The sequence below is a fragment of the Lagopus leucura genome, unplaced genomic scaffold (genome assembly GCF_019238085.1).
Source record: "Lagopus leucura isolate 7727_CA_CO unplaced genomic scaffold, USGS_WTPT01 Super-Scaffold_100075, whole genome shotgun sequence".
NCBI lineage: Eukaryota > Metazoa > Chordata > Aves > Galliformes > Phasianidae > Lagopus > Lagopus leucura.
In genome coordinates, this window is record NW_024962315.1 from 367,062 (window position 1) to 386,514 (window position 19,453).

General features: G+C 50.8%; 1 protein-coding gene across 1 annotated transcript in view; it reads left to right on the forward strand.

The window, feature by feature from the left end:
• The first annotated feature begins 3,505 nt into the window (after positions 1 to 3,505).
• Positions 3,506 to 19,453, forward strand: part of CYSTM1 (cysteine rich transmembrane module containing 1) — a 28,011-nt gene continuing 12,063 nt past the window's right edge. Inside the window, exons 1-2 of the mRNA XM_042887204.1 lie at positions 3,506 to 3,581; positions 12,628 to 12,875. Of these exons, the coding sequence (XP_042743138.1) occupies positions 12,647 to 12,875 (229 nt within the window). The 5' untranslated portion in view covers positions 3,506 to 3,581; positions 12,628 to 12,646. The remainder of the gene's footprint in view (positions 3,582 to 12,627; positions 12,876 to 19,453) is intronic.

Below are 19,453 nucleotides of genomic sequence, written 5' to 3' on the forward strand. Positions count from 1 at the left end.
GATGAGCATCCCGATACCTCATTGGCAGCACCTCCTGGCCCTGTGGCATGGGCCTAAAGCACAGCGATGGCAGAGCATCCCGTCTGTGAGGCCCACAGGGACCGGGAGCACAGCGAGGACAGGGTATCCCATCTCTCATTCCCTTCACAGACCTTGTGATGTTTGCTGCCTGGCCTTGCAGCAGCCAGCACGTTCTGCAGAGCATCAACACCTCTGCTGCTGGGTACCCCCAAGGTGACATTCCTGCATGGCCTGTGCCCACCAGCAAATTCCCCTTCTCATTCTGTCTGGCTCTGCTCTGCCTGCTCCAGGCCACGTCTGCCTCCTCTCACTGCACTGCCCAGGCTTCCTGCAGCCCCGCGCAGCCCTCAGGGCTCCCAGCACTGCTCCAGGCTCCTGGAGCAAACCACACAGTGGCCTTGTGGCCTAAACGCAGGCAAGGTTTCACAGCCCACATCGGCTCTGCCAAGCTGCCATTGATCTCTTGTGCTAGATCGGAGTCAAGCCAGCCCCTGAATGAAGTACTCTTGCAGGTTTACTGCTGCTGGTGTCTTGGTTTCCCACAGCTTGAAAGCCTCTGAAGCAGAGTCAGCAAAACTGAAACGCGTGTTACCTCACACGTGTGCTGCCCAGCACTCCCTGAGGTAAGGGGATTTCCTCCTGGCCCTGGCAGCTGCAGGATGGCTGCACCGTGCTCTTGGGGTGTGCCTGCCCAGCCCCCTGTGAGGCAACACTTGGAATGCACTGACTAGAGAGCAAGGTGATCACATTACTTTTTGGATGCAGATTCGTGAATGTGCTCTGCTGCATACCTTCCCCAGTACAAATGACATCCCTTGAACAACATGAGCCTTGGGGTGGCTCATAGGGGGCCTTCCTGACCTCCTATGCAAGCACTGGTGAGTTGATACCCGTGTTTTTGAGGGTGACCTCTGCTCAGCCTTTTCTTGCAGACAGGAAGTCCAAGGTGGAACAAACTTCCATCAGACAGGCTGGGAGAGCAGGGAGCATTCAAGTGTCTGAGATAAAGCTCAAACACTTCTTACATTGACAGAGGAAGAAAAGAGCTATGGCTGTAGTTTTACCTTCCAGTGCAAGTCCTTGAGCCTTGGCCCTTGCCAGGGGACCCACTTTCTTTGTTAGTGACAAGCCTGGTAATGCTTTATTTCCACGCACCCAAGTAAAACAGCCTTTGTACCTTGCATTCCAGCATAAATCCTGCTTGACTGGGTGGTGAGGGAGCATAAAGCAGGACCAAAAGACACTAGGTGGGATGGAGCATAGAGACCCAGGTCTTCAGGGAGACCTGATGCAGGACAGCAGCATGGGAAGGACCCAGAGTCCTAGAGCATGTGAGCAGCAGAACAGATCAGAACTGGACCGGGCTTTGAGGAAGGAGCTGTAGGTGTCCATTGTGTTCATTGCAGCTGAGTTGGACTATATGACCTTAGAAGATCCCCTCATCTCAAACAATTCTAGATATCTCCTTCTAAATCCTTGTGTCTCTCAAGCAATGGACCTGAACATTTAAACTGTCAGTCTTCAGCAGGCAAAGCAGAGAACTTTCCAATTAGCACAGATGATGCGTGAGACAGACCTTTGTCCGGGGCAGGCCCTGAGTTCCAGCACACACAGTGCAGACCTGCCAAGTGTAGCCTGCATGGCAGCATTTTCATTCTAAGGTGTTTTATCAATCTGGGTCTGCTTGCCAAGTCCACAGCACTGCTGTGTGGGAAGAGCAAAGAAGAGGGCAGGAGTGCTGGACCAGGATCTCTCCATTTGGCACTAATGTAGATAAAGATGTCTCACTCCAGCCCTTCTGCCCTCCAGACCCCTCCACCAAATGCAATAGCTGGCTGGCAAAGCTGCGCGGCCATGCCTGCAGCCTCACATTACCACCCTGCAAGCCAGCAGGGTGTTTCATAAGGCTTTTGCAAGAGGTTTCACCTAATGACTGTGTGGAAAGAGATGGGAAATGCAAAAAGAATGGGGGCAAGCAAACAGCAGCAAGTTCTCTCCACAATGGTCTTGCACTCTGTTTTTCCCTCTCATTTTCTTTGCAGTGCTGTGTGAGCTCGGCTTCTGCACTTGTGCTCTACAAGGTCAAGCCATGCCTTCTTGCTTGTATCTCCTGGACAATAAGATTGAACAAAATAAACAACAAAGACAAAAGCTGTGATTATAAAGCGTTTGGATTTACCCAGGGTGGGGAGGGCTAGGGAAAGTAAATCTTGCTCAACCAGAGTTTGCAGGCAGCAGAGTTTGTCCAGTAAGCTGAATTCACATTTCCTTTCCTTTCCCAGCAGGAGGAAAATGCAATACGCAAGAGAAATCCACTGGTAAAAGAAAGGGGCAGCAGGGGCTGTTTTGGTAGGAGCAAAAACCTGTCTGTCCTGTAGCATCTCAGAGTGTTTAAGTGATGACATCAATGTGTCTCAGGAGATTTCTGCCCTCAGCTGCAACTCAGTAATGCCCACATTGCATGCACATGGGACAGGAGCTGAACACTTCAGCTATGCCTGCAGGAAGCTCCTGCAGAGCTCAGGTAACTTCTTGTGATGTGCCAACACAGATAGAAACTGGGCGAGCAAACTGCATCTGCCCTGGTCCACCAGGAGTCCCACCTCCTCCCATCCCATGGAGAACTGGGTTGGAGAACCAAAATCCCAATCGTTTCCAGCCTCGTTTCCAGGGTATTCTCACCTACAAACACAGAATTTCTATTAGAGGGATTATAGTAGCATTGAAGTCTGGACTTCACTATCTGAAGTGCATGCAAACTGGGTAATTTAAAAGTAGATTTAAATATCGAGTGTCATCTTAACATTTTAATGAAGCCAGTGTTTTTCAAAGTGCTTTCTAAGTTAATTTTTAACAAGACAATGGAGCGTGTCCATCGGCGCTAAAGGATCGAGGTAAGTTTAACGTTAACCAGCGGAACAACGTATACCTGCCGAACTGCACAGGCCAGACAGGCACGTCGTTCACCAAGGCATACACAAATAAACGCGCAGGGCAGCGCTCGGGGATTTGCACAGCTTCTCCCAGGCTGAGCCCCGTTAGGAGCGCGGCGCCGCAGCGGCCCGAGTGCCCCGGCAGCTGCGGATGGAACTCAGCCCCGCGCGGCGCAGCGCGGCCCCGTCCGCAGCTCCCAGCGCAGCACCGCTGTACCTCGCAGCCTGTGAGTCGCGCTCATGTGACGCTGACCCGTAGTCCTGACCCACCGCGTCCCTGACCTCGTTTATTTTACACTGCTTTCCCTAGAGCTCTCACGCACGTTTCCCGTCGGCCGTGACGGAAAGCCGTGACGCACTGCGCGTTCCCGAGCCCCTGCTGCACGGAGGGAGCTAGGGGTCAACGGCGGGCGGCCTCACGCCGAGCTGCCGGCCGTCACACCGCGCCGCCGGACCCCCACCCGGAACCCCCGCGACCGACGCCACCGTCGCCCGTCAGCCCCTCCCTCCGGGCCGCGCCCCCCGCGGGGCGGTCTCGCTGGTGGCACCGCCCCTCGGCGGCTCCCGGCTCCGCTCAGGGAGGGCTGGGGGCTCGCTCGGCTCTGGGTGCGTCACCGCCCGCGGCAGGTGCGGGGTGAGGCGGCGGCGCCGCAGGTACGGCGGGGAGCGGGGCGGGAGCGGCCGCGCGGGGTCCCGATGGCCACGGTGCCGCCGCTGACCTCGGGCCGTCCCCGCTCCTCCGAGGCGCGGCCGGGCTCCGCGTGGGGCGGAGGGGTTGCGCCGCCGGGGTAAAGGCCGCGAGGTGCCGGCGGGCCCGGGGGGAGGGCGGCGCCGCATCCGCGCTTCCCCTTCCCGTAGCTGCTCCGGGTAACGGTATGTCGCCGTGAAACGGGAGATGGGGGCGGGAGGCTCTCGGCCCCCCCCGGCCGCGGCCCCTCGGCGACAGTGACGGGAACGGCGTCGCGAGGGACCGCCCGAGCGGGGCTCGGCCCGACCCGGGGCGGGGGGAGAAGGCGGCGGCGGCGGCTTACGGCGGGCGGCCGGGCTCCGTGCCCTGCAGCGTGCGGGACGGCGCCGTGTGGAGCTGCTCCTGTGCCGGGAAGCGCTTCTCTCAGCCGCGTCGGTTATTGAGTGCAGAGATAGTCGGGGGCGCTGCTGCTGCGTGGCACGGAGCGAACCTCGCGAAGTTGCGATCGGATCTCGGTGATTTTCGGGGGTGGTCGGGGGTCGGTGCGTTCCATACTAATCTGCAGTGCGCACAGCGGTGTTGGTTGTTTTTTTGTGGTTTTTTTTTTTTTTTCCCCCCAAGTACTGGAACTCGTGCAGCAGTAACCATTACGGACCGCCTCCTCCGTGCCTGATAAAGGCCGTCTTTGTAAACTACGGGTTTCTCATTCCCCGAAGGGTTTGTGAGCAGAGTGCAGTCGCTGCTGGGTGCTCTCGTCATGGAGGAATGCCCTGGGAGGGACTGAGTTCTGTATGCAGCCTGACCGTGGCACCCTGCACCCCCCGGGCTGGGACGGAGCTGCCCCAGCACTGGGTGGTGTTGCACCGAGGCTTGGCTGCAGCTTGTTGCTCACAGCCCGGGTGTGCCTGCTATCATGAGGTTCAGCATCTCTAGCATTGCCCTGGAGTGATGATGGGGAACTACCTGGGGGGCTTTGTGTGCAGTTAGCAGAGGAACTGCTTGTTTTCTGGGGTAATTCTGTGCATGTTCAGATTAATGTCCTGTTTTGTAGAAGGGCAGAGCAAGTTAGTGTACCTCCAGGTTTTCAGCAAACAGATTTGCCTTCCTCCAGTTGCCTGTTGTCTGTGCCCACGCTGTAAGGAGCCAGGATCATTTGTATAGTGACAGTACTTGAGCAAGCAGAGCTCATGTATCCCTCTCTGATGTTAGTATTTTCTACTCAATCAGCTGTGTGCTGTGCCTCTTAACTTCCTGTTTCTCAGCTGAAACCCTGTGGCTCAATGAGCAGAGAGGAGCACTCTGTCATTTTTGGGAAGAGGGGAAGACAGCGAGAAGCCTGAGTCATTCAGACATGCTCATTACTGCAGCTCTGGTATCCTGCGTTCTGCAGCCAGCACATGGACTGTTGCCTGCCCCCAGCCTTGCAGATGAAGTGTCCTGGTGTGTGGCAGGGTGCCTTTCTTGGCTTTGGGCACACTCCTGCTTCACAACTGCACTGCATTGGGCTGGGTGCTGGCAGGGTGTGCTGGGAAGGCTCTAGCTTTGCCATCGATCTGGCTGGCTGCAGACCTTACATCAGTCATTACTATTCCAGGTTCTTTTTGTTGTTTGTCAGAAAGATGCGTTCGACATCAGCGTTATAATGCATTGTAAAGGCATTGTTTAGTGAGCTCTTGATGGCCCTGGACTTACTCTATCGTATATTCAGAAGAAGCTGTAAGGCAAAGGCTCTCTTGAGAGTGTTGCTTCAGAAGTGGTTGCTTGTCCCCTGTGACCAGCAGCCATTAAAGAAGATTCTTGTACGTCCCCTGTAGGCTAAGTAAAGCATTGTGTTACAGCTGCATGTGTGATGTGGAAAAAGTGCAAGCAAGAAAGCTTGTGCTATCCAATTTTCTAGCCTGTTATGAAAAGCCATTTTTGGAGGAAGGAGATCAGAGATGTAGGAAATGTGTGCATGACCCTACTTTTATTTTATTTAAGAAGCCGTGTACTGCCCTTCAGTATGGTTATTTCTTCAGAAAATGGGATGTTGTCAGGCAGCCCAGGTAGCATCCTCCATTAAATCCACCAGCGTGTCGGTGCTGGGGACTGCTGCTTCGTCGCCAGGCTGCTGCCAGGGCACCATCTGAATTACGCATGGGATTGTGTTATCTGTCTTAGGTGCTTATTAACCTCCTTGCCAGTCAGGCTTTTTGCTTCTTGTTCTCTTTTCGGTTGGAGCAACAAAAGTTTTTTTTGTGTACTGTGCAATCTGGTTTAACTTGACAATCAGATGTTCTCAGTGATTTTTGGTTTTTGTATTTGTTATGCCTTAAGAAAGTCTCAATACATCCTTTTCAGAGCAGCATATATACTAGATATTTCTGGCGCTGTCTGTGGTGTAGCACATTGCACCTGAACAACTGCATTGCACAAGAAAGCTTTCAGGGCCTGAAACCATAGTGCTCACACTTGTATCTGCTGTGTGTTCCATAAACAGGGCTTTTCTTTTTCACGCGTCTTGCCACACCACAGGGCAGAGCTCAGCTGGTGTGTGAGCACTGAGTGCCTTGGCTTGTAAGACTGGAGGATCTGTGCTGCACTGCTTCTCATTGTCACAGCTGCTGGTCTGTGCTGTTACGTCACGTGTTCTCAAAACCTTTCATCGCATGTCTGAAAGATGTGAAATTTTTCCTTGTGAGGGTACAGCTCACATGATACCAGAAACAGAATGTTGGGTTTGGTCTTCTTTTCCTCTAGCAGCTTCACTGTCAAAACTACACAAGCAGCTCTTCAGTCTCATGCTGATACTTTTGCTGTGCAGAACATGTAGGTATGCAGTAGGCAGCATTTTGGAAGAAGGAAAATTAGGGAGTAAGGGATGAATAGCTTCATTCAATAGATTCTGAAGAGCTTCAAAACAGTTTGTAACAGTTAGCAAGGCAGTGAAGCTTGTCAGCATAAACACGAAGTGTCGTGGAAGCCCATGTGCCAGTGTGGTTTTGTTAAGAAAGTATGAGGGGTAAAGGGGCCGGAGAGGTGGGAAGGGTTGAAGCCCTCTGTTTGGAAGGGTGCGGGGACAGCCTCACCTGTCCCTGGGCAGAGGGCTCAGTGCCTCAGTGGGCTCTGAGGGCTCTGCAGAATGCAGCACCCAGTTGGGCACTTGTGAGGGTTAATGCTGTTCATCCAGGCCTGAGGGGGTTCGGCCAGCAGAGGTGCCTGGTGTGGTGGCTTCTGCCCTTCAGAGTGGCCTCAGAGTTGTTGTTTAGGGGAGTTCTGGCAGCTGCTTGGATAAAGATGAGGAGATGCACCTCTTCCTGTTGCACACAGAGTATCCCCTACCCTCAGAGACCCTCTGAGGAAATTGATTTGAACAAAACAGTGTTTTGAAGCTCTTCCTTTGACAGCACAAAGCTGGGCTTTTCAGTTCTCCCTGTGCCTGCATTTGTGAAAGCAGCGTGGTTCTGAGCAGGACCGCGCAGTGCTGCTGTCCTGTTACTGCTGCCTCAGGATGGGCCAGGCGAGGAGGAACAGTGCCTTTTATCCTTAATGTACCTTTGATGCAGTCACTCTGTGGAGCTTGGATAGAAGCTGGTAAGGGGGAAACACAGAACCAGTGCCATTTAAAAGCCACTTGTGCTTTTTTTTCATTTGGATACCGTTCATATGAAATATCATTTAGATTCTAGGCTCGTTGCCAAAAGCTGCGTTGTTGATGTTCGATGTACTTTCCATTAGAGCTCTGTATTGGTAAACCGCTTCCTAGTGCTGCCGGCGTCGGCAGGGTGGGTCGTGCCAGGGCGCTGCATCCCCGCTGGGGCTGTGCCACTCACTGCGCCCTCGCGCCGCTCTGCGCGAAGCCCGGCTGGGTCGATACCTACCGTGTGCAGTGTGATTCCTCCTGACCCAAACAGCAGACGGAGTGTGGTGCTTGTTCTGCTGTCACAAAAGCCAGCTCCTGCTTCTAAGCTTCCTGAAAGCTGGTAATAACTCTTTTTTCCCATACAGTGGAAGGCCTTCAGTACGCAGGTCAGACTGTTGTGTCACCCCTTATATGCTGCTTTTTACCTACTTGATGTGCTTTCATAGAAGATTGTGTTTGGAGACTCAGACCTCCAGCTGCCCGTAAGGATTGGTATTTCTTTGCAGGTGGGTTAGCACCTTTGATGTACCATGCTAATCGCATGTATCTCAAAAATGCAGATTCTGTACATACTGTTTTCAGTTTGGCAGAGATGTCAAAATGTCCTCACCACCAGTAATTAGATACACATCCGTGCTGGTCTCCTTTACAGGGCTAGAATTGTGTTGAGTCCAAAAGAGGTACCTGGAATACCAAGTCTGCTAAGGGGCCTTCTGGGGGAGCTGCAGGGCCTGCCCTGGCTGCTTGCTCTCTCAGGGAGATGGAGAAACCAGAGATTGGTAACAGATGAGCTCTGTAGCAGCTTTGCGGGGGTGCTGATCTCATAGGAGGCAGGAAGTTTAAAGCCACCAGAAAGAAGTGGATATTTTCGAAAGTGTAACAGTGAAATTTATTTCTCTGAAGTGTAGTGCTTGCCAAAATGGACAGGTTAAAAAAAATACTTGCCAGTACGCAAAGCATTACGCTTCTGTCTGCAACATTTGCCTGTGTTAGTCAAAGATTGCAGATGTAGAAAGACTTAAGATTTTAAGAAATGTGGTTCTTATGTATAAACCTTCCCTCCCACCCTGTGTCTGTGTTTGTATGTGGCTCTCTATGTCATAGAATCATAGAATGGCTTAGGTTGGAAGGGACCTTAAAGATGACTGAGCTCCAGCCCCTTACTGTGGACAGGGTTGGCAGTCACTGGATCAGGCTGCCCAAGGCACGCATGTGTGCATGTACACACTGTATTCATTACATACTCACATTTTGGTCTTCAGCTTTATTTTTTTTTTTCTCACTTCTTCCCAGCCCTTAAGGGAGCCAGAATGCAGCCTCCTGGGGCACAGTGAGCTGCCTGTTTACAAATCCTGCCCTTCTGTTAGGATAGGGTAAGCAGTGTTTGCTCGGCAGCATGGAACAAAAGTTCAAGGAGAGCTTAGGGAAATGTAATGCTATATTAGCAAGCTTATCTCTTAAAAAGTGGTTTGGAGGGGAGAAAGAATAGGGTCGTGTGCATCTGAAGAAAATGGTGAAACTCATGATGTCTTGGTACAGCAGCAGCAGTCAGGACACCTGCTTAATGGCATCTGAGAGTTCTGAGTTTGCTGGATTTAGTGCTGAACTCAAGTTTCACATTAGGCAAGGCTACAGCACAGCCCTGGCTCTTCCTACTGGGACTTCCTGGTGTGCTGTGAACACCAACAGCTTCGCTTGACATGCTGGCCTCTTTCTTTAGAGCTTTGTCTTTAAAGTGCTTATTGGGAAACCTGCAACTATGACTCCTGATGCAAGCTCTCAGCAGTTAGTCCTGGTTGCAGCTTCCATGGAATTTAGGATGAGAGCCCACAGCAATGCATGATAATAAGCTTGAGTAGGAGCTCAAGTATGTCTCTGAAAGGAATCTGCTTAATGATTTAAGGCCCTGCCTTGCTAACACATACCTTGGTGGGTGAATAGGGCTATTAGGCATGTAAATTTGTGTGTGGGTTCATGAAAATGGAGGAAAAGTAAATATTATCGTGCAATTTGAAATGGGCAAATAGAGAAGAGTAGCCAGTAATGGAAGTGGGTGACTAAGATGATCAGGGGGCTGGAGCACCTCCCCTATGAGGACAGTTTGAGGGAGTTGGGCTTGTTCAGCCTGGAGAAGAGAAGGCTGCGGGGTGACCTCATTGCAGCCTATCAATACCTGAAGGGAACCTACACCCAGGAGGGGAGTAAACTCTTCAAAAGGGCTGACAATAGCAGGACTAGGGGAAATGGATCCAAGTTGAAGGAGGGAAGATTTAGGTTGGATGTTAGGGGGAAGTTCTTTACAAGGAGAGTGGTTAGGCCCTGGAACGGGCTGCCCAGGGAGGTTGTGGATGCCCCGTCCTTGGACGTGTTCAAGGCCAGGTTGGACAGGGTCCTGGGCAACCTGATCTAAATGTGTATGTTTGGTGGCCCTGCCAGGCAGGGGGGTTGGAACTACATGATCCTTGAGGTCCCTTCCAACCCGGGTGATTCTGTGATTCTGTGATTCTGTGATTCTGTGATTCTGTGATTCTGTGAAGTGGGGATGAAGAAAATGTATTCCAGAAAACGTACCTTGGGACAAATTCCCTTGCAGAAACTGACTGCCGGAGCTTGGTAGTGATGGCTACAGCCAGCTGGGCCCTGGGGGCATTGCGGTCTGAGTGCTACCGCAGCACTCTGCGCGTGTTTCCAGGGTGCCAGGCTGATGTGGGAGCAAGCTGTAGGGCTGTGGGACACAGCAGGCTTCCCCTGGGCCTCCGCTGCTGTTGCAAACACACAAAGCCACGAGGGCAACTGCCGTCCTGCTTCGTGCAGCCACAGAGCTGCAGGCCCCTTCTCTGAGCACAGGGGCAGCCCTGTGTTCCCATGGCTGGCTTGGGCATGGGGCACGAAGTGGTGCCATGCTGGTATTTGCCTGCTTCTACTCACACATACTCACTCCAGCCTCGTTCTTCCACTGGAACTTTTGTTTGGCCACTCCTTAGGGCTGTTTGTAAGTTAGATGGATATTAGTGGTCTTTGGTGAACCAATTCTCTAGTGTGTTGCACCTGAGTGAGCTGTAGGACGTGCTGCCTGCCTTTGGCCTGGTTTGTGAAGGGGGAACTTCCTTGCTGCGTGCCTGGGAGAGCTACTGAAACCAGGAAGGCTCCTTAGCACAGGGCTTTGGGGTCACTTACGTTTCTCAAGCAGAGGGAAGTATCAGGAACCTTGTGTAAGGGATGTCTTGCTCAGTCATGCTATTTGGAGGCTAACTGAAGTTGCATCATTGTGGTGGCAGCCTTGTCTTCTGACGGCTGTGACTTGAGTAATGCAATAGATGTTTTATAGAGGTTTTGTGAACTTCAAGTCCCTGAAGTGTTTTTAATGTTGCTTTTTGAATGAGAGTGAGCCCATGGTCCTGATTGTTTGTGACTGCTTAATGGATTGGTTGCACAGAGCTGGAGGGAGCAGGTGATGGGGTTGCACAACCATCAGGAAACTCTTCATGCACAGCTTTGTTCTGGAGTGAGTCTGGATGCTAGTAACAGTTAGCAGACATGTAATGTCCTGTTCCTGAATGAATCCGGGGAACTACAGGCCTGTCAGCCTGACCTCGGTGCCAGGGAAGGTTATGGAGCAGATCGTCTTGAGGGAGATCATGCGGCATGTGCAGGGTGACCGGGGGATCAGGCCTAGCCAGCATGGGTTCATGAAGGGCAGGTCCTGTTTGACCAACCTGATCTCCTTCTATGATCTAGTGACCCATCTGGTGGATGAAGGAAAGGCTGTTGATGTGGTCTACCTAGACTTCAGCAAAGCCTTTGACACTGTCTCCCACAGCATTCTCCTGCAGAAGCTGGCAGCCAGAGGCTTGGATGGGTACACTCTTGGCTGGGTAAGGAGCTGGCTGGAGGGCCGGGCACAGAGAGTGGTGGTGAATGGAGTCAAATCCAGCTGGCGACCAGTCGTGAGTGGTGTTCTCCAGGGGTCGGTGCTGGGGCCTGTCCTCTTCAATATCTTTATTGATGACCTGGATGAGGGCATCGAGTGCACCCTCAGTAAATTCGCAGATGACACCAAATTGGCTGGAAGTGTGGATCTGCCTGGGGGTAGCGAGGCCCTCCAGAGGGATCTGGACAGGCTGGAGAGCTGGGCTGGAGCCAATGGGATGAGTTTCAACAAGGCCAAATGCCGGGTCCTGCACTTCGGCCACAACAACCCCAGGCGACGCTACAGGCTTGGGGCGGTGTGGCTGGAGGACTGCGTAGAGGAAATGGACCTGGGGGTATTGATTGATGCTCGGCTGAACATGAGCCGACAGTGTGCCCAGGTGGCCAAGAAGGCCAATGGCATCCTGGCTTGCATCAGAAACAGTGTTGCAAGCAGGAGCAGAGAGGTGATTGTTCCCCTATATTCAGCACGCGTGAGGCCACACCTCGAGTACTGTGTCCAGTTTTGGGCCCCTCACTGCAAGAAAGATATTGAGGCCCTGGAACGTGTTCAAAGGAGGGCAACAAAGCTGGTGAGGGGTCTGGAACACAGGCCATATGAGGAGAGGCTGAAGGAGCTGGGAATGTTCAGCCTGGAGAAGAGGAGGCTCAGGGGAGACCTTATTGCTCTCTATAACTTCCTGAAGGGAGGTTGTAGTGAGCTGGGGGTCGGCCTCTTCTCTCGTGTCATTAGTGATAGGAGCAGGGGGAATGGTTTCAAGCTACGGCAGGGGAGATTCAGGCTGGACATGAGGAAGTATTACTTTTCAGAAAGGGTGGTCAGGCACTGGAATGGACTGCCCAGGGAGGTGGTGGAATCACCGACCCTGGGGGTGTTCAAGGAAAGTCTGGATGTTGTGTTGAGGGACATGGTTTAGTAGGAGCTATTGGGAATAGGTGAACGGTTGGACTGGGTGATCTTTTAGGTCTTTTCCAACCTTAGTGATTCTATGATTCTATGAAGCGCTCTTCTGCTGGAGATGAGGTGACCTGGTGTCTGTCCTGGATGGGCTGCTTTTCTGTATGTTTTTCTGTTGTAATATTGACAGAAGCGTGAAGTAATCACTTTTAAATATCTCCTAAAAGCAGTTTAGTCATGAGGGGAAGCAGAAGACATTTTCTTTGTAGTAGCAGATTTCCTTGTGTGATTGGCTAATGTGTGACTGGAAATGGGAGAGCCGCTCTCCTTGCTGCTGTGAACTGATGTCACTTAAAAGAAATCACTTCAACTCAGGTCTGTCCTGTGATAGGGTTAAAAATCAGTTTGCTGCTTGAGCAGGTACTCTCAGGTCTGTTATGTCAAACTCTGGTCCACTGGAGAGCAGTCTGAAATGGAGTATGTATGCTGGGGTGAAAGCAAACCAACTCTTCTGTTTGTTTTCCTTTTTCTACAGGACAGATTCTGCATCCCAGATGAACTACGAAAATCCTCCACCTTACCCTGGCCCGGGCCCGTCGGCCCCTTACCCACCCTATGCCCCACAGCCGGGCGGCCCTCCTGGCCCCTACCCTGGCTATCCACCCGGACCCGTGGGGCCGTACCCGCCAGGCCAGCCAGGCTATCAAGGTTATCCGCAGTATGGATGGCAAAATGCACCTCCGCCTCCAGGACCGGTGTATGCAGATGGGCCTAAAAACACAGGTATGCCTAGCAGCAGTGGTGCATGGTGATTGTTACCCTTTCTGTCTTACAGATGCATGACCTTGAAGCTTTTGGTGGAGCTGGAAACCTGTTTGAGGGAGGTGTTCTGATTACATCTGGTTTTACTACTATCTTTTGCAGCCAAGCCTCTAATAGTTCTCTGATTCTTTTGAAGATACTGCTGAAGGTTCTTTATGCTGATCCCTCCAGGGAATCATTGCACTGACTTTGTTGTACACGCATTTTGCTGGCTCTAGGTTTCCCACAACTCTTCTGTCTGTCTTTGGATTGATAAAAGTTTAGCTGAAGGCTGTAAAGTTAGAGCTGTTGATATTCAAATGTGCAGTACTTAATTAACATCTGTCCATTTTCTTGAGCCTAGACATAGTTGTCCAGGTGATCTTGTGTGCCACTGGAATAATTCCTGGATTTCTGTGTGTTTTGCTGAAGCTATAATTGTTGTTGTTGTTTTCCCTTTTTTGAGGGGGTGGAGGGGATGTGCAGAACAAAACCACCAGGTTTCTAGAGAAGGGAAGGAGGACAATGTAACTTACCTTGGTAGGTAGCCGGTCCTTCCGTGTGCCACTTCCTCTCAATATAGCATGTTGATTTAATGTGAATGCTCATAGCTCTCTTGGGGCTCACTGCTGTGCCTGGTGCAGGCTTGAATTGTCAGAGTAGGGCCACAAAGACAAGGAAGGGACTGTGTCATTTTTTGTATGATGAGAGGCTGGAGGAGCTGGGACCCTTCAGCTTGGGGAAGAGAAGGCTCGGGGAGATCTCCTCAATGCCTGCAAATTTCTGAAGGGAGGTGCTGAGAGGTCTAGACTCTGTCATACTGACTCCACTGTCTGGTTTCAGGTTTCCTCAGTGATAATGGTACTAATCCAGGCACCGTCTATACCTTTGCTGCAGTGAATATTACAGACAGGCCTGAGCTGTTGAGAAGAGCCTTAAGTGCCTATGGCTGCCTTGGGATGCTGGAGGATGTGGCCAGAGCTGCTGACATGTCTGCTCTGTAGGAATTCATGTGGGCATCACAGAAGTGCTGTCTGACAGCTGCGGTTGAGGTGGGAGCTGCCCTCAGGAAGAATAGACAGAGGCTCTGCGTGTGCTGGAGGTGTCTGTTGTGGTCGCAGGAGGTCTGACTCAGGAGTGGAAAGAAAACTAACACTTACGTCAAACCGCAGTCAGTGCTTCACTGCTAAGCAGTTCAGGTACTGCTGTTGCTGTAAAGACTGGGGCTGATAGAGTGGGAATTGGAGCTGATGTCACCTGGTAGGTTGTCAGGGCTCAGAAAATTCCTCTGAGGCCTTCTCTGCTATGAGGCTGTCCTTAGCTGTTAGTTATTGAGGTCATTCTCCAGATATTGTCCTACACCACTGGGGCTAGTGTGCTACTGCTTGAGGCCTTCTCAGGATTGGAGTTGATGCGCTTGTGCTGTGTTTTTGAGATAACTGTCTTCTGTACCCTGCTACTTTACCACTGTGTGATGCTCTGAGTGAACAGTGCACTGCAACAAAGTATGTTCAAGGCCCTTGTTATATGGGAAACTGGAACTTGAGATAGTTCCAAGTAGTTTTTCCACTGTGGCGAATCCAGAGTTGACACACATGGGTGGACAGACTGAACTGTGAAGGGATGTTTTCAAGAACCTGTTTTTTCAGTGTTCTTGATTACTGGCCTCAGTGACAACAGCATGTGCTCAGCTTCCTCTACAAAAGTTTCCTTCTCCAAAGGTCTGCCTCAGACTGGGGAGGCAGCAGCGTGGAGATGCTTCCTTCTGCTGCTGCCACACGTACTTGAAGTATCCAGGATTTTCCCTGGGAAATGCACCTTGTTTGCCTAACACCCATGTCTGGGTGCGTTCTCAGGGAAAAACTTCCTAGTCTCCCAGGCAGAAAACTGGCTTTGCTTACTGCAAGTAGCACTTTGCTGCTATAGTCACAGAGGGATGCTGTAGGAGCTGCAGGGAAAGGTGTCCTGTTGCTTTGGCAGATCTGCTGCTTTGAATGCTGAAAGGATCCTATATCAGACTCAGTAAGGAAACTGCACTGAAAGCTGTTTTGTTCAGATCTCTCTGACTCGGGCACCTTTTAACCAGCACAAAAAACTGGCTGGGAAGTTGCAGAGGACCAGTAGTGAAATATTTGTCCAATGAGAGCCAAGGCTTATGCTGCAGAAGGCGCAGTTTTGTATTAAACCTCAGCAAACACAGCTGCTGTTCTGCATGTTAACCCACAAACCAACCATCTAGGAACTCTTGTTTCAGAATTGGCTTCTGAAGCCAATGAAGTGGTATCTAGGATAAACTTGGGAGTTGGTGTCTTGTGTTGTTTTTCCTGAAATGAATGTAATCACATAATGGCTGAGGGCTCTGGAGGTCATCGGGTCCCTCCCCCTTGTAATAGGTTTGGCTGAGACAGTTATCAGCCTCTGTGGAAACTTGCAATGCTGTGCTTTGGGTATGTGAGAAAAGTGGTGACAGCACAGTAATGCAGCCGGTGCAGAGCAGTGCTTGCGCTGAGTCAGGGGCAGTTCTGCTCCTTGAGCCACCCTGTCAGCGTGGTGCTGGGCGGCAGCGCTGACCTAAACTGGCCAAAGGGAAGTTCCACGCCTTATGGCATCAGTAATAAAAGCTGAGGAGGGGGAAGGAGAGGGAGCTGTTTGGAGTGCTTTTTTCCTGAGAAACAGTTGCACACGAGGAGTCCTGCTTCACTGGCAGTGGTGAATGTCTGCCTGCTGTTGGAAGCAGCGAGTGAGTTCTTTGCGCCCCACTCATGCATGCAGCTATTATTGCTTTGCCCAGCAAACTGCCTGTATCTACACCAGGAGTTCTCACCTGTACCTTTGCTGTTCTTTCCCCCACCCCACCTAGGGACAGTGAGCAAGCAGCCGTGTGCTGCTGAGCTGCTGCTGGCTTGTACACAGCAGCTCTGCTTGAGCAGGGTGTCCCATGGCAAGGTACAAAGATGCTGCAATTAGAAGACTTTAATGACAACGAGCTGCAAATTGTAAGGTTGCTCCCCTCCATTAAGTTCTTATTGCTGACTCATGACTGACGTTAAACAAAAGCAGGACTAAGTGTGTTTTGCATCCAGAGTTTTCCGTACGATTCTTAGCACCTGTATGCCTGTGTCTCCTGTAATGCGTTAACCTCCCACACTGTAAGGAAGGAGCACATCATTTTGTATCTGGGGGTGATATCCAGATATCAAAAAGGCGGAATTCACAGTAACAACTGCTATGGTCGCTATGAGTGTTTTGCTGAATTACCAAAGAAAAACAAAAGCAAATTGTAGAAGATATGTCAAGAGTGAGGATGGAACTTTCAGACAAGATTGTACAAGAGTGATGGCGGGTGGTTGTTTTTGTGCCTTGTGCATAGGTAAACTGGTGCACAGAGGTGGGTTGGAGCATCTTCATAAGCTGAGTAGCTCACAGTTCAGATTGCATATCAACAGCAGAATTTATCAGTAGGTTTGTGAAGGTAAGAAGAGCTCCTGGGTTTGTTGCTCCTGAAGAAGTGATTCTGAAAAAGCCTATAAGGTTGAGCACATGTGAGAGAGAAGTTTCACTGGGGCCTTCTGCCTATTTTTAGCCACTTTTAAATATAAACCCCACAAACTAAATTCATGTCAGTGGGGATTTTTTAAATAAAAATAAGCCTTTTACTTGTAACTAGGAGCCAAGTATTTCTAGCATGTGGGATGCATATGTACTCTTCAGCATATTTTTGTTTCCCTAAAACATGCAGGAGCCCCACATGCTGGAGCAGTGCACTTTGGTTTCTGGAAGAAAGCAAGTCATGCTGTGTATCACAGTATTGATACTGATGTATTTTTTTTGCTTGATCTTTGCTTCTTCCTGGCGCTGTCTTCATCAAGGTGTGGTTTTATTGCATCTGCCCCTGTTGTAACACTCAGCACTTTGTGGTTCTGTGTGTTCCACAGAGCAGGTAAAAAATAAATAAAGTGAAGGGTAATTTCTCAGTGGAATACATTATTTGCTTATGTAAAAGAACATTTATGAATGTGTAAAATGAAGTCAAGGCTACAACTCCTTTTTTTTTTTTTTTTTTTCCTGCCAAATCTTCTCCTTTTCCTTGATTCCTCCCCTGAGCCCCCGTTGTTCTTCTTCCCAACCAGCCCATCTAACACAAGGCAGACCTGTGTTCTGTGACAGCTTCATAGAAGTCTTCTGAGAGAGCTCTTGGTGGGGCTTCTCTTAATGGCTGCCTCCAGCAGCATCTCATATAGAACCGATAGCCTGAAAAAAGCTGATTTTTAAAGATCCATTATACTGATGCTGTAAATCTGTACCTCTTACGGCAAAAACTGTCACTGTAACTGAATCAAAAGGTTGCAGGCTGGCCTGGTGTGGTGTGGCTGCTCAGCTCCAGCAGTGTTCCCAATCAGGTCTCAGGAGGGCTGCTGTGTGCTGTTTTGCCACCTGAGTGCACATTCTGCTCCCCTACCTGAGTTTTCTTAATGTTATGGTTTAAGCTACTCCAAGTCATATGCTAGGATTCGTTTATTTACACTGAGAACTGGGAAACCTGTTATGCTTTAATGTTCATGCTTGAAGGTATTGTACTGTGTGGGCAAGCTCCAGGGTTGGCTCTTCTGCTGAGCTGATGTGGAGAAGCAGTCAATTATCCAGCTTCAGTGGATCCTCAGGTAGAAATAATAACTGTTGAGGCACTTTGGATCTGGATGTTTTCCTTCTGGTATGTATATGTAGGTCATCACATATACATGCTGTCAGAATCGGATGGTAAAGCAGCATTTCTGTGGTGGCAGTCTCCAGTGGTATACCTGTGTCTTTCAAGGGCTCATGGCTGGCTTGGCTTTTGGATGGGGGCTACACAACTTGATTTCTAGCTGTAGAGGTGCTTTTGGACTTTTAGAGCAGCCCTCCTATCCCATTTCCCCATCAGTATTTTAATTAAAGCATTAATTCAATGTCAGCCAGCGCATGGGAACAGGTGATAACCAGCAGGTGCTTCTTTCTCACTCTCAGTTAGAGGTGTGGTATAGTACTATTACTGATGATGTGCTTTAAAAAGAAGCATAATAGAGCAAAGTGTGAATGACATCCTTTATTCATAGCTGTGAAGGCACTGTTTGATGTTAGCCGTTTGCCCAGCTCTCATCTTTTTACTTGTTTCCCCCATTGATCCATAACGCTGCGTTGGGTGTGGGAGCCAGGCTCTGGCAGCAGCCCACCTTCCTGGTGGCAAACAGAGCTCAGCACTGCATTTCACCTATTGCATACACAGGGAAATAGGATTTCTGCAAGTTGATGAGCAGCAATGATGCTTGGGGTGATAAGAGCAGCAGGCTCAGTGATGCAGCCTGCCTCCTAATGTTTGGTCAGCTGCAAGAGCATGCAGGCCAAATTGTGCGTTCTTCCTCTTTGCGGGTCAGTGCTGAGAGGAAGGAGCTGCAGCTTCTTCAGCTCACCCTCCAGATGCCTTTTGGTTCCGTCATCCCCAGAATAAGTTTCCTTAGAAGGCAGTGCGAGCAGCTCCTCAGGCTTTCTCTCTGCATGTCCATCACAGAATGGCCTGGGTTGCAAAGGAGCACAATGCTCATCCAGTCCCAACCCCCTGCTGTGTGCAGGTCGCCAACCAGCAGCCCAGGCTGCCCAGAGCCACATCCAGCCTGGCCTTGAATGCCTGCAGGGATGGGGCATCCACAGCCCCCTTGGGCAACCTGTTCCAGTGCCTCACCACCCTCTGGGGGAAAAAACTTCCTCCTAATATCCAACCTAAACCTCCCCTGTCAGTTTAAAACCGTTCCCCCTTGTCCTATCATCATCTACCGTTGTAAACAGCCATTCCCCTTCCACGTTATACCTCCCTTCAAGAGCTGGAAGGCCACAATGATATCTCCCCAGAGCCTTCTGTTCTGCAAGCTGAACAAGCCCAGTTCTCTCAACCTTTCCTCACAGCAGAGCTGCTCCAGCCCTCTGCTCATCTCAGTGCCTCCTCTGGTCCCGCTCCCAGAGCTCCACGTCCTTGCTGTGCTGGGGGCCCCAGGCCTGGACACAGCGCTGCAGATGGGGACTCACAAGAGCCGAGCAGAGGGGGACGATCACCCCCCTCTCCTGCTGGCCGCCCCTTTTTAATGCAGCCCAGAACACAGCTGGCCTTCCGGACTGTGAGCACATACAGCTGGCTCATGTCCAGCTTCTCGTCCACCAGGACCCCGAAGTCCTTCTCTGCAGAGCTGCTCTTAAGAAGGTCTTTCCCCAGTCTGTATAAATACCTGGGATTGCCCTGACCTAAGTGCAGCACCCCTCACTTGGCCTTATTGAATCTCATTAGATTTTCATGGGTACTTCTCCAGCCTGTCCCTCTGGATGCTGCCCTTCCTTCCAGTGTGTCAACTGCACCACTCAGCTTGGTGTCATCACAAACTTGCTGAGGCTGCACTCGGTGCCATTGCCTGTCAGTGATGAAGATGCTGAAGAGCAGCGGTCCCAAGACCGACCCCTGAGGGACACCACTTGTGACACCTGCACCCTGACACAGAGCTGTTGATCACAGCCCTCTGCCAATTCCTAATCCATCC